At 38.8% G+C, this 14,341-nt stretch overlaps 1 protein-coding gene across 4 annotated transcripts in view; it reads left to right on the top strand.

Annotated features, from left to right (window-relative positions):
- Window positions 1–14,341, top strand: part of AKT3 (AKT serine/threonine kinase 3) — a 379,096-nt gene that overhangs the window by 218,782 nt on the left and 145,973 nt on the right. For all 4 annotated transcript variants that reach the window (XM_081216479.1, XM_081216481.1, XM_081216480.1 and 1 more), the window contains exon 5: window positions 13,443–13,574. In XM_081216479.1, the coding sequence (XP_081072605.1) occupies window positions 13,443–13,574 (132 nt within the window). The remainder of the gene's footprint in view (window positions 1–13,442; window positions 13,575–14,341) is intronic.

Below are 14,341 nucleotides of genomic sequence, written 5' to 3'. Positions count from 1 at the left end.
ATTTTGGATGATCTGTCCATTGGTGAAGGTGGGGTGTTAACGTCCCCTACTATGAATGTATTACTGTCAATTTCCCCTTTTATGGCTGTTAGTATTTGCCCTATGTATTGAGGTGCTCGTATGTTGGGTGCATAAATATTTACAATTGTTATATCTTCTTCTTGGCTCGATCCCTTGATCATTATGTAGTGTCCTTCTTTGTCTCTTCTAATAGTCTTTATTTTAAAGTCTATTTTGTCTGATATGAGAATTGCTACTCCAGCTTTCTTTTGATTTCCATTTGCACGGAATATCTTTTTCTATCCATTCACTTTCAGTCTGTATGTGTCCCTAGGTCTGAAGTGGGTCTCTTGTAGACAGCATATATATGGGTCTTGTTTTTGTATCCAATCTGTGTCTTTTGGTCGGAGCATTTAATCCATTTACATTTCAGGTAATTATCGATATGTATGTTCCTATTCCCATTTTCTTAATTGTTTTGGGTTTTTTATTGTAGGCCTTTTCCATCTCTTGTGTTTCTTGCTTAGAGAAGTTCCTGTAGCATTTGTTGTAAAGCTGGTTTGGTGGTGCTGAACTCTCTCAGCTTTTCCTTGTCTGTAAAGGTTTTAATTTCTCCATCAAATGTGAATGCCATCCTTGCTAGGTAGAGTAATCTTGGTTTTAGGTTTTTCTCCTTCATCACTTTAAATATGTCCTAACACTCCCTTCTGGCTTGCAGAATTTCTGCTGAAAGTTCAGCTGTTAACCTTATAGGGATTCCCTTGTGTGTTATTTGTTTTTGTTTTCCCTTGCTGCTTTTAATATGTTTTCTTTGTATTTAATTTTTGATAGCTTGATTTATACGTGTCTTGGCATATTTCTCCTTGGATTTATCCTTTTTGGGACTCTCTGTGCTTCCTGGACTTGATTAACTATTTCCTTTCCCATATTAGGGAAGTTTTCAACTATAATATCTTGAAATATTTTCTCAGTCCCTTTCTTTTTCTCTTCTTCTTCTGGGACCCCTATAATTTGAATATTGGTGCGTTTAATGTTGTCCCAGAGGTCTCTGAGACTGTCCTCAGTTCTTTTCATTCTTTTTTCTTTATTCTGCTCTGCAGTAGTTATTTCCACTATTTTATCTTCCAGGTCACTTATCTGTTCTTGTGCTATTGATCCATTTTAGAGTATTTTTTATTTCATTTATTGTGTTATTCATCATTGCTTGTTTCCTCTTTAGTTCTTCTAGGTCTTTGTTAAATGTTTCTTGCATTTTCTGTATTCTATTTCCAAGATTTTGGATCATCTTTACTATCATTATTCTGAATTCAGTTTCAGGTAGACTGCCTATTTCCTCTTCATTTGTTAGGTCTGGCGGGTTTTTATCTTTCTCCTTCATCTGCTGTGTGTTTTTCTGTCTTCTCATTTTACTTATCTTACTGTGTTTGGGGTCTCCTTTTTGCAGGCTGCAGGTTCGTAGTTCCCTTTGTTTTTGGTGTCTGTCCCCATTGGCTAAGGTTGGTTCAGTGGGTTGTGTAGGCTTCCTGGTGGAGGGGACTAGTGCCTGTGTTCTGGTGGATGAACCTTGTATTTGTCTTTCTGGTGGGCAGGTCCACGTCTGGTGGTGTGTTTTGGCGTGTCTGTGGCCTTATTATGATTTTAGGCAGCCTCTCTGCTAATGGGTGGCGTTGTGTTCCTGTCTTGCTAGTTGTTTGGCATAAGGTGTCCAGCACTGTAGCTTGCTCGTCATTGAGTGAAGCTGGGTGTTGATGTTGAGATGGAGATCTCTGGGAGATTTTCGCCATTTGATATTACGTGGAGCTGGGAGGTCTCTTGTGGACCAGTTTCCTGAAGTTGGCTCTCCCACGTCAGAGGCACAGCACTGACTCCTGGCTGCAGCACCAAGAGCCTTTCATCAACATTGCTCAGCCTGCTAGTTTTGGAGCGTCTCCTGCAGAGGTGGGGGCCAGCTGTGTCTTATCATGAGGACAAGGACCAGTAAAGCCTTCTAGTGTTGGAAGTTCTCCTGCAGAGGTGGAGGGTGGTTGTGTCTCACCATGCGGACAAGGGCACTGGCAGCAGAAGTTCTCAAGAGTGACAGTTTTACTTCTTCTTTTCCAATTTGGATTTCTTTTATTTCTTTTTCTTCTTGGATTTCCCTGGCTAGGACTTCCAAACCTATGTTGAATAAAAGTGGCAAGAGTGCACATCCTTGTCTTTTTCCTGATCTTAGAGGAAATGTGTTCAGTTTTTCACCATTGATTATGATGTTTGCTGTGCAGTTGTCATATATGGCGTTTATTATGTTGAGGTATGTTCCCTCTATGCCCACTAATGGGAGATTTTTTATTATAAATGGTTGTTGAATTTTGTTAAAAGCCTTTTCTGCACTAATGATATGGTTATATGATGTTTATTCTTCAATTTCTTAATGTTCTGTATCACATTGATTGATTTACGTATGTTGAAGAATCCTTGCATTCCTGGGATAAATCCCACTTGATCATGGTGCATGATCCTTTTTATTTTTTAATGAATTTTTAAAATTGGAATATAATTGCTTTACAATGTTGTGTTAGTTTCTGCTGTACAATGAAGTGAATCAGCTATATGTATATATTTATCCCCTCCCTCGTGGACCTCCCTCCCCGCCTCCATCACACCCATCTATGTCATCACAGACCACCAAGCTGAACTCCATGTGCTATACAGTGGGTTCCCACTAGGTCTGTATTTTACAGGTGGTAGTGTATTTATGCCACACCTAATCTTCCAATTCATCCAACTCTCCCCTTCTCCCACTGTGTCCACAGGTCCATTCTCTACATCTACATCTCTATTCCTGCCCTGCAAATAAGTTCATGTGTACCATTTTTATAGATTCCACATATATGTGTTAATATATAATATTTGTTTTTCTCTTTCTGACTTACTTCACTCTGTATGACAGATGGTAGGTCCATCCATATCACTGCAAATGACCCAACTTTATTTCTTTTTCTGGCTGAATAATATTCCATTATATATATGTATCACATCTTCTTTATGTTTTCATCTGTTGGTAGATATTTAGGTTGTTTCCATGTCCTGGTTATTGTAAATAGTACGGCAGTGAACATTGGGTTACATATGACTTTTTTAATATAAATTTATTTATTTTATTTATTTATTTTTAGCTGAATTGGGTCTTCGTTGCTGTGCATGGGCTTTCTCTAGTTGTGGTGAGCGGGGGCTGCTCTTTGTTGCATAACACAGGTTTCTCATTGCGGTGGCTTCTTATGTTGCAGAGCATGAGCTCTAGGTGTGCATGCTTCAGTAGTTGTGCTACACAGGCTTAGTGCTCCACAGCACATGGGATCTTCCCAGACCAGGGATCGAGCCTGTGTCCCCTGCATTGGCAGGTGGATTCTTAACCACTGCGCCACCAAGTAAGTCCCTGTGACTTTTTGAATTATGGTTTTCTCTGGGTATATGCCCAGTAGTGGGATTGCTGGGTTATATGCTAGCTCTATTTTTAGTTTTTTAAGGAACCACCATACCATTCTCCACAGTGGCCATATCAATTTACATTCCCACCAACAGTGCAAGAGTGTTCCTTTTTCTCCACACCCTCTCCAGCATTTATTGTTTGTAGATGTTTTGATGATGGCTATTCTGAACTGGTGTGAAGTGATACCTCATTGTGATGTTGATTTGCATTTCTCTAATGATTAGTGCTGTTGAGCATCTTTTTGTGTGCCTCTTGGGCATCTGTGTGTCTTCTTTGGTGAAATGTCTGTTGAGCTACATGAGCTGTTTTTATATTTTGGAGATTAAGCACTTGTCTGTTGCTTCTTTTGCAAATATTTTCTCACAATCTGAGGGTTGTCTTTTCGTCTTGTCTATTGTTTCCTTTGCTGTGCAAAAGCTTTTATGTTTAATTGGGTCACATTTGCTTATTTTTGTTTTTATTTTCATTACTCTAAGAGGTGGGTCATAAAAGATGTTGCTGTGATTTATGTCAGAAAGTGTTCTGCCTATGTTTTCCTCCAATAATTTTATAGTGTCCAGTCTTACATTTAGGTCTTTAATCCATTTTAAGTTTATTTTTGTGCATGGTGTTAGGCAGTGCTCTGATTTCATTCTTTCATATGTAGTTGTACAGTTTTCCCAGCACCATTTATTGAAGAGGATGTTTTCTCTCCATCTTATATTCTTGCCTGCTTTGTCATAGATTAGGTGACCATATGTGTGTGGGTTTATCTCTGGGCTTTCTATCCTGTACCATTGATCTTTATTTCTGTTTTTGTGCTAGTACCATACTGTCTTGTTTACTGTGGCTTTGTAGTATAGTCTGAAGTCAGGGAGCCTGATTCCTTCAGCTCCGTGTCTCTTTCTCAAGATTGCTTTGGCTATTCAGGGTCTTTTGTGTTTCCATACAAATTGTAAAATATTTTGTTCTAATTCTGTGAAAAATGCCCTTGGTAATTTGATGGAAATTGCACTGAACCTGTAGATTCCTTTTGGTAGTATAGTCCTTATCATAATATTGATTCTTCCAATCGAGGAGCATGGTTTATCTCTCCATTTGTTTGTGCCATCTTTGATTTCTTTCATAAGTGTTTTATAGTTTTCAGAGTACAGGTCTTTTGCCTCCTTAGGTATTCTATTCTTTTGTTGCAATGGTAAATGTGATTGTTTCCTTAATTTGTTTTTCTGATCTTTTGTTCTTAGTGTATACAAATACAAGAGATTTCTGTGCATTACTTTTGTATCCTGCACCTTTACCCAATTCACTGATTAGCTCTGCTAGTTTTCTGGTGGCATCTTTAGGATTTTCTATGTAAAGTATCGTGTCATCTGCAAACAGTGACAGTTTTACTTCTTCATTTCCAATTTGTCTTCCTTTTATTTCTTTTTCTCCTCTGATTGCTGTGTCTAGGACTTCCAATACTATGTTGAATAATAGTGGTGAGAGTGGACATCCTTGTTTTTTTCGTGACCTTAGAGGATATGCTTTCAGTTTTTCACCATTGAGAATGATGTTTGCTGTGTATTTGTTATATGGCCTTTATTATGTTGAGGTAGGTTCTTTGTACACTCACTTTCTGGAGATTTTTATGTTAAATGGTTGTTGAAATTTGTCAAAAGGTTGTTCTGCATCCATTGATAATTATATGGTTTTCCTTTAATTTGTTAATATGGTGTATCACATTGATTGATTTGCGTTTATTGAAGAATCGTTGCATCCCTGGGATAAAACCCTCTTGATCATGTTGCATGACCCTTGAATGTGTTGTTGGATTCTGTTTGCTAGTGTTTTGTTGAGGAGTTTTGCTTCTATGTTCATCAGTGATACTGGTCCATAATTTTCTTTTTTTGTGATATCTTTTTCTGGTTTTGGTATCAGGGTGATGGTGGATTCATTGAACGAGTTTGGGAGTGTTCCTTCCTCTGCAATTTTTTGGAATAGTTTCAGAAGGATAGTTGTTAGCTCTTCTTTCAATGTTTCATGGAATTCACCTATGAAACCATCTGGTCCTGCAGTTTTGTTTGTTGGAAGATTTTTAATCACAGTTTCAATTTCATTACTTGTGATTGGTCTGTTTATATTTTCTATTTCTTCCTGGTTCAGTCTTGGAATGTTGTACCTTTCCAATAATTTGTCCATTTCTTCCAGGTTGTCCATTTTATTTGCATAGAGTTGCTTGTAGTAGTCTCTTATGATCCTTTGTATTTCTGCAGTGTCAGTTGTAATTTCTTCTTTTTCATTTCTAATTTTAAAGATTTGAGTCCACTCACTTTTTTCTTGATGAGTCTGGCTAAAGGTTTATCAATTTTTTTTTAATCTTCTCAAGGAACCAACTTTTGTTTTTATTGATCTTTGCTATCGTTTTCTTCATTTCTATTTCATTTATTTCTGCTCTGATCTGTATGATTTCTTTCCTTCTACTAACTCTGTGCTTTCCTTGTTCTTCTTTCTCTAGTTGCTTTAGGTGTAAGATTAGATTATTTATTTGAGATTTTTTTTTGTTTTTTGAGGTGAGTTTGAATTGCTATAAGCTTCCTTCTTAGATCTGCTTTTTCTGAGTTCTGTAGGTTTTGTGTCATCATGTTTTCATTGTCCTTTGTCTCTAGGTATTTTTTTATTTCCTCTTTGCTTTCTTCAATGATCTCTTGGGTTTTTAGCATTGCAGTGCTTTGCCTCCATGTGTTTGCGTTTTTTAGTTTTTTTCCTCTACTTGATTTCTAATCTCATAGCGTTGTGGTTGGAAAAGATGTCTGACACGATTTCAATTGGTAAAAATTTTCCAGTGCTTGATTTCTTACCCAAGATGTGATCTATCCTGGAGAATCTTCCATGTGCACTTGAGAAGATAGTGTATTCTGCTGCTTTTGGGTGGAATGTACTTTAAATATCAATTAAGTCTATCTGGTCTCTGGTGAGATTTAAAGTTTGTGTTTCCTTATTTATTTTTGTGCTGGATGATGTGTCCTTTGCTGTTAGTGGGGTGTTAAAGTCTCTGAGTATAATGTGTTACTGTCTTTTTCCCCTTTTTTGGCTGTTAGCATTTGCCTTATAGCGTTGCTCCCGTGTTGAGTACATAAGTATTTATAATTTTTATGTTTTCTTCTTAGATTGATCACTTGATTGATATGTAGTGTCCTTCCTTATGTCTTGTAACAGTCTTTATTTTAAAGTCTATTTTATCAGATATGAGTATTGCTTCTCCAGCTTTCTTATGATTTCCTTTTGCATGGAATATCTTTTTCTGTCTCCTCACTTTCAGTCTGTATGTGTCTTTAGGTCTGAAAAGGGTCTCTTTTAGATAGCATATATGGGTCCTGTTTTTGTATCCATTCAGCCAGTCTGTGTCTTTTGCTTGGAGCATTTAATCCGTTTACATTCAAGGCAATTATCGATATGTATGTTCCTATTACCATTTTCTTAATTGTTTGGGGTTTGTTTTTTGGGGTATTTTTCTTCTTTTGCATTTCCTGCCTAGAGAATTTGCTTTAGCATTTGTCGTAAAGCTGGTTTGGTGGTGCTGAATTATCTTACCTTTTGCTTGTCTGTAAAGCTTTTGATTTCTCCATCGAATCTGAATGAGATCCTTGCTGGGTAGAGTAATCTTGCTTGTAGGTTTTTCCCTTTCATCCCTTTAAATATATCCTGCCACTCCCTTCAGACCTGCAGAGTTTCTGCTGAAAAATCAGCTGATAGATAACCTTATAGGGATTCCCTTGTATGTTATTTGTTGCTTTTTCCTTACTGTTTTTAATATTTTTTCTTTGAATTTAGTTGTTGTTAGTTTGATTAATATGTGTCTTGCCGTGTTTCTCCTAGTGTTTATCTAGTATGGGGCTCTCTGCGCTTCCTGAACTTGATTGACTAATTCCTTTCCCATGTTAGGGAGGTTTTCAACTCTAATTTCTTCAGATATTTTCTCAGACCCTTTCTCTTTCCGTTCTTCTTCTGGGACCCCTACAATTCGAATGTTGGTGCACTTAATGTTGTCCCAGACGTCTCTGAGACTGTCCTCAGTTCTTTTCAGTCTCTTTTCTTTATTCTGCTCCTTGGAAGTTATTTCCACCATTCTGTCTGCCAGCTCATTTATTCCTTCTTCTGCGTCAGTTATTCTGCTATTGATTCCTTTTAGTGTATTTTTCATTTCAGTTATTGTGTTGTTCTTCAACTGTTTGTTTTTTACTTCTACCTGGTGTTTGTTAACCATATCTTGTATTTCCTTGATCCATGCCTCCATTCTATTTTTGAGATTTTGGATCATCTTTATTATCATTACTCTGAATTCTTTTTCATATTACTTGCCTATTTTCTCTTCATTTATTTGGTCTTGTAGGTTTTTACCTTGTTCCTTCGTCTGTAACATATTTTTTTGTTGTCTTATTGTTTTTTTGTTGGGTGGTGCTGTGTTCTCATCTTACTGGTTTTTTGGCCCAAGGCACCAAGCACTGGAGTTTACAGGCATTTGTTTAGAGCCGGGTCTTGGTGTTGAGATGAGGATTTCTGGGAGACCTCACTCTGATTAATATTTCCTGTGGTTTGAGGTTCTCTATTAATCTCGTGGTTTGGGCTTGGGGCACACTGCACCGGAACTCAGACCCAATCCCCGGCCTGGGAAGCAAGATCCCTCAAACCACCTGGTGTGGGAAAAGAGAAGAAGAAGGAAAAAAAGGACCAAATAGAGAGACTGATGTAGAGAACAAACGTTATGGACACCAAAGGGGAAAGCAGCTGGTTGGGGCGGGGTGGGGGGCGATGAATTGGAAGATTGGGATTGTCATATACTCTAACATGTATAAAATAGATAACTAATATGAACCTGCTTAGAAAAAAATAAATAAAATTCAAAAAAAGGAGCAATACAAAAACAAACAATAAAAAATAAAATAAAATTAGAAAAAAATATATTAGGAAAAAGAAAAATATAAGTGAAACAACAAAAACAAGGCAAAACAGAACCACAACAGAAAAAACAGGTGGGTGGGATCAATCCAAAATGGGTAGAACAATAACAATGTGTAAAGAATAAAATAAAATTAGAAAAATTTGAAAATTTATTTGAAAAAATAAAAATTAAAATGAAACAACAAAATAAAATGGAACCACAACCTTAAAAAGAAAAAAAAAATGCTGGAAAAGGCCTTGGCTATGGGGGTGGGGCACGGCTTAGTTGAGAGCGATGTTTAGGCAGGGGGCGGGACTTAGGCTCAGGACCCATGCAACCTGAATATTCAGCGCTGCTGGAGAGGGCCTCGGAGTGCAGAGTTCAGAGGTAAGGCGCTGGGTGGAGGTGCGGGGGCAGGGTTTACGCCCAACTTGTTCAGAGGGGGTCTTGGAGTGTGAAGTGCAGAGGTAAGGTTCTGGGTGGGTGCAGGACTTATGCTCAGCATGGCTGAAGGGAGCCACAGGATCAGATGATTAGGACCTCAGCAGGCTTTCTGGGGCCCAAGTGGGCAGGGGAAACACTGGCCGCATTCCCTTCCAATCCTTTGTTCTCCCGATGGTCTTTCACCATCCCTGTTGATCCCCTCACTGTGGGTGGGCTTCCCAAAAGTGGGAACCCCTTCCCTCCCCCAGCCGCCCCTCCAAGCCTCCAGTTCCATCCTGCCTCCATTTCTCCTCCCTCCTCCCTCCCCCCCCCACGTCTTACTCTGTTGCTCTGGTGTTCCTCCTGTCCCCTTAGGTTTCTGTGGTCCCCCACGTGGTAGGTGCCCTAGTTGTGAGAATATGCAAACTCCATGTCCTCATAGTCTTCCATCTTTATGATCCTTTGAATGTGTTGTTGAATTTGATTTGCTAATATTTTGTTGAAGATTTTTGTGTCTATGTTCATCAGTGATATTGGACTGTAATTTTCTTTTTTTGTGTTATCTTTGTCTGGTTTTGGTATCAGGGTGATGGTGGCATTGTTGAGCAAGTTTGGGAGGGTTCTTTTCTCTTCAATTGTTTGGAATAGTTTCAGGAGAAGTGTTAACTCTTCTCTAAATATTTGATAGAATTCACCTGTGAAGCCATCTGGTCCTGGACCTTTGTTTGTTGGAAGTTTTTTAATCACAGTTTCAATTTCAGTACTTGTGATTAGTCTGTTCATGTTTTCTATTTCTTTCTGTTTCAGTCTTAGGAGATTGTACCTTTCTAAGAATTTGTCTATTGCTTCTAGATTATCCATTTTATTGGCTTAGAGTTGCTTGTAGTAGTCTCTTATGATCCTTTGTATTTCTGTGGTGTCCTTTGTAACTTCTCCTTTTTCATTTCTGATTTTATTGATTTGAGTCCTCTCCCTTTTTTCCTGATGAGTCTGGCTAAAGGTTTATCATTTTTGTTAATCTCAAAGAACCAGCTTTTAGTTTCATTGATCTTTGCTTTTGTTTTCTTTGTCTCTATTTCATTTATTTCTGCTCTGATATTTATGATTTCTTTCCTTCTACTAACTTTAGGTTTTGTTTGTTATTTTTGTCAAGTTGTGTTAGGTGTAAAGGTAGATTGTTTACTTGAGATTTCTCTTGTTTCCTGAGTTAAGATTGTATCGCTATAAAATTCCCTCTTAGAACTGCTTTTGCTGCATCACATAGGTTTTGGATCATCATTCTTTCATTATCGTTTGTCTCTAGGTATGTTTTTATTTCCTCTTTGATTTCTTCAGTGGTCCATTGGTTATTTAGTAACGTATTGTTTAGCCTCCATGTGTTTGTGGTTTCTACAGGTTTTTTTTTCCTGTAATTGATATCTAATCCCATAGCATTGTGGTTGGAAAAGATGCTTGATATGATTTCAGTTTTCTTTTCTTTTTTTTTTTTAATATTTATTTTATGTATTTATTTTTGGCTGCGTTGGGTCCCCGTTGCTGTGTGGGTCTCCTTGTGGCGAGCAGGGGCCACTCTTCTTTGCCGTGTGTGGGCTTCTCATTGCGGTGGCTTCTCCCGTTGCGGAGCACGGGCTCTAGGTGCGCGGACCCCAGTAGTTCTGGCTTGCTGGCTCTAGAGCGCAGCCTCAGTAGTTGTGGCACACGGGCTCTAGAGTGCAGGCTCAGTAGATGTGGCCCAGGGGCTTAGTTGCTCCGCGGCATGTGGGCTCCTCCCTGAACAGGGCCCGAACTCATGTCCCCTGCATTGGCAGGCGGACTCCCAACCACTGCACCACCAGGGAAGCCCTCAGTTTTCTTAAATTTATAGAGATCCACTGAAGTCAGGTCCCAGGATTGCAGTAATCATGTATCTGGACCCACTGTTTGTGCTATGGTGCAAGCTCCATCTTAGCCTGGCCCAACCTACACGTATATGTGCCAACAGAATCTACAGCTGCTAAAGCTAGGCTTGTGTTTTCTGTGGGAGCACTGCTTGTTTGTTCAGATGTTCTGTAGGCTCTGAGTTTACAAGGCTAGTCTTGGAGATGTCATTTCACAGTTTGCATGGCTACGAGGAGAGATTTCAGCTTTTCTTCCTTAGTTGATGTCCCCTGGGGCTTAGCTGTGGTTACAACCCCACCTCTGCTTGTGGGCCACCCACATGGGTCTGCTTGTGAGGCTGCCCTGGAGCATATGAGTTTGCCCTGGCAAGGAGGGTGCTCGGAAGCGGTGTAGCAGCCAGGGTCACAGGACGCCTAGAGACGACGGGTGCCTGGGAAAACTGGTGGCCGCGGGCATGATATAGTTGGCCCCAGTGGTGGCTCTTCGTAGTGTTCGACCACGGGTGCAAGAGAGCCTTCCCTGGCGTTGATGAGGCACGTAGGGAAGCCAGAGGCAGCGAGAGAGCCAGCCCCAGTGGGGGCCCTTCTTAGTGCCCAGGGAGGCAAGGGCCAGTGCATGGGGAGAAAGGCTGCAATGGCAGCTCCTCCCCTTCTGTGCCACTCAACAATGGCCCTTTCCTGCTATGGCATGCTGAGTTTCCTCCACAAGCATTCCCAGTTGTGGATTTCCTCACTCCTGTCTTCTCATGCTGTCTCCTCACAGCCAACAGCAATCCTCTCCCCGGATTTGCTCCCCAAACCCCATATTCCAGCACCCAGCCCCTTTCCACACTGGGACACATGTCTCAGGCTGGGGCACACAGGGCTGTGGCACAGACCATCTGTGTAGTTCTCACTCTGTCCTGCCTGCCACAGACCGGGTGCTGCACTCTCTTCCAATAGTCCCCGAAACTCCCCTTCTGTGCCAGCTGATCTCCCTGCTGGTGAGGGGCTTCCCAAGATGTGGCAATCTCTTCTCTTCTTTTTTGCTTCTTCTTTGTTTCATCCTCCCCAGTTACGTGGGGATTTCTTGTCCTTTAAGGTGACCAAGGTCCTCTGCTAACTTTCAGCCTGTGCTCTATGAGAATTGTTCCATTTGTAGATGTATTCTTTTTTTTTTTTTTTTTTGCAGTATGTGAGCCTCTCACTGTTGTGGCCTCTCCCGTTGTGGAGCACAGGCTCCGGACGCGCAGGCTCAGTGACCATGGCTCATGGGCCCAGCCGCTTCGTGGCATGTGGGATCCTCCCAGACCGGGGCACGAACCCATGTCCCCTGCATCGGCAGGCGGACTGTCAACCACTACGCCACCAGGGAAGCCCTGTAGATGTATTCTTGATACATTTATAGGGAGAGATGAACTCCATGTCCTCCTACTCCTCTGCCATCATGACCTCCTCTTCTTTTCTTTCTTCTTAAAATTTAATTGATTTCTTTTTTCTTTTCTTTCTTTCTTCTTCTTCTTTTTTTTTTTTTTTTTGGCTACATTGTGCCATGCACACAGCATGTAGGAATCCACTTCCTTGACCAGGGATCAAACCTGTACCCCCTGCGATGGAAGCATGCATTCTTAACCACTGGACCACCGGGGAAGTCCCTAATTGATTTCTGCCCTGATCTTTATTATTTTTTTCTTCTCATTCTTTTGGGTTTAATTTGCTTTTTTCTAGTTTCTTAAGGTAGAAGCTGAGGTCATCGGTTTGAGACATTTCTGACATTTACTTTAAATGGGTGGTAAAGAGGAAAGAAATACTTCTAAAAAGGCACAAAAATCTTCAATAACTTCTGATTGTTGTTAGGATAAAACCCCAGATCCTTAAATTGTTATTTTTAAATCCCTCTGAACTGAATTTAAGTTTAAAATGATAAACTGAGCATACCTCATCTTTCATCTAAAAGCCTATTAAAATAATAGCATAGGAATTTTTAAAAGGGACAAGTCCATAAAAATGAAAAGCTGTATGAGGGAAGGACATTAGTGGAGAAACATTTTCAAAATTTTGGATGTTTTTGGATAAATAGAGTAGGAAAAGCATTCATAGAGGGGGCTATGGGGAGCAATAGTAATTGCGCTTGGCAAAATCCTGGCAATCACCTACTACTTAGAAATGAGAATGAGAAATGAAACTGAAAACAGGCAGATTAAAGACATTCTTAGAGTTCCATGACTCCTTCTGCATTGGACCAGTTGCTTCCTCAGAAGATATACTGTTGTTGCTCTTCTGTTTCTTTGCACTGGGCTCCAGAATTGTTTTCTACATTTCTTATACATGTATCTTTCTCTTTCTTGGAGTCCATCCTTATTATGTTATAGTACATTCTCAAACACTCCCTTCGATCCTTTTCTCTTAGATATATTTGGAAATGTTTGTGGAGGACATTTTTGATTGTCACATTGTCCGGGAATAGTGGCACTACTAAATCCTTAGAAACTTGAGTTCTTGGAAGTGAGTGAAAATGATTTTATTTTCCCTTTGCCCTTACTAACAATTTGAGTAGTTGTGCGATTCTACGTTTAAAATTATTGTCTCCATTATCTGAGAATTGCTTAAATTATTTCCAGCATCCATGATTGGTGATGAGAAAGCCAATGCTATTCTGATTCTTCATCATTTAAGTGTGCTTAGAAGTTGGTAAAATTTGATTTTGAGTAGATAATGCAAATATATACATATAAGTTTACAAATAACTTGTATCAAATGTTTTATATTATGTATTTTCATTTGTATTTTTCAGACAATGAATGATTTTGACTATTTGAAACTACTAGGTAAAGGCACTTTTGGGAAAGTTATTTTGGTTCGAGAGAAAGCAAGTGGAAAATACTATGCTATGAAGATTCTGAAGAAAGAAGTTATTATTGCCAAGGTAACTGATTACTAGAGTTGATTATTAAATTTTTGTTTATGGTGTCCACAAGTGTGTGTGTTCATGCATGCACATGACTAAAGTGTAGAAATTCCATTAAATAACCAAAATGTTGATTGTAGGCTACAGCTATAATAATATCTGTATATTAATATTTATTTACAGTATTAAAAGTTTCAAAGTTTGTAATATCATCTGACTATTAGAATCTATTGTATTCCTTTGAGAGGGAAATATTTATTCTATGTTGGTGTGTTTGGGATAATGTTTTCACTATATATTTGTGACCTATATCACTAATTACAGTAGTGATACTTTTTGATATTTCCCTCCAACATTCTGAGTTTTTTATTATTAAACAAAATAGTGAATAGAATAGATTATTAGCATAGATTATTTGTGCCCATAAATTTTATGTAATCATGGAATGGAAAAGCATTCTTAATAAATTTAAGATACTAGAATAATAAAACTAAAATGATCACTACGATACTTCTACTTAAAATCCATCACCACACGTAGTTACAATCTTTATTTTTTGTGGTCAGACCTTTTAAGATTTATTCTTCTAGCAAGTTTCAAATATACATTATGGTATTATTAACTGTATTTATCATTCTGTACATTAAATTCCCATGAATTCTTTACTTCATAACTATAATTTGTATTTTAAAAAATATATATTTATTTATTAGTTATATTCCATTGTGTGTGTATGTGAGTGTGTATATATATATATTTAATATATATATATACACACACATATA

Source organism: Mesoplodon bidens, assembly GCF_964165515.1.
Source record: "Mesoplodon bidens genome assembly, chromosome: 2".
Lineage (NCBI taxonomy): Eukaryota > Metazoa > Chordata > Mammalia > Artiodactyla > Ziphiidae > Mesoplodon > Mesoplodon bidens.
Note: the sequence above shows the minus strand (reverse complement) of the source record. Positions and strands in the feature narration are given on the sequence as shown.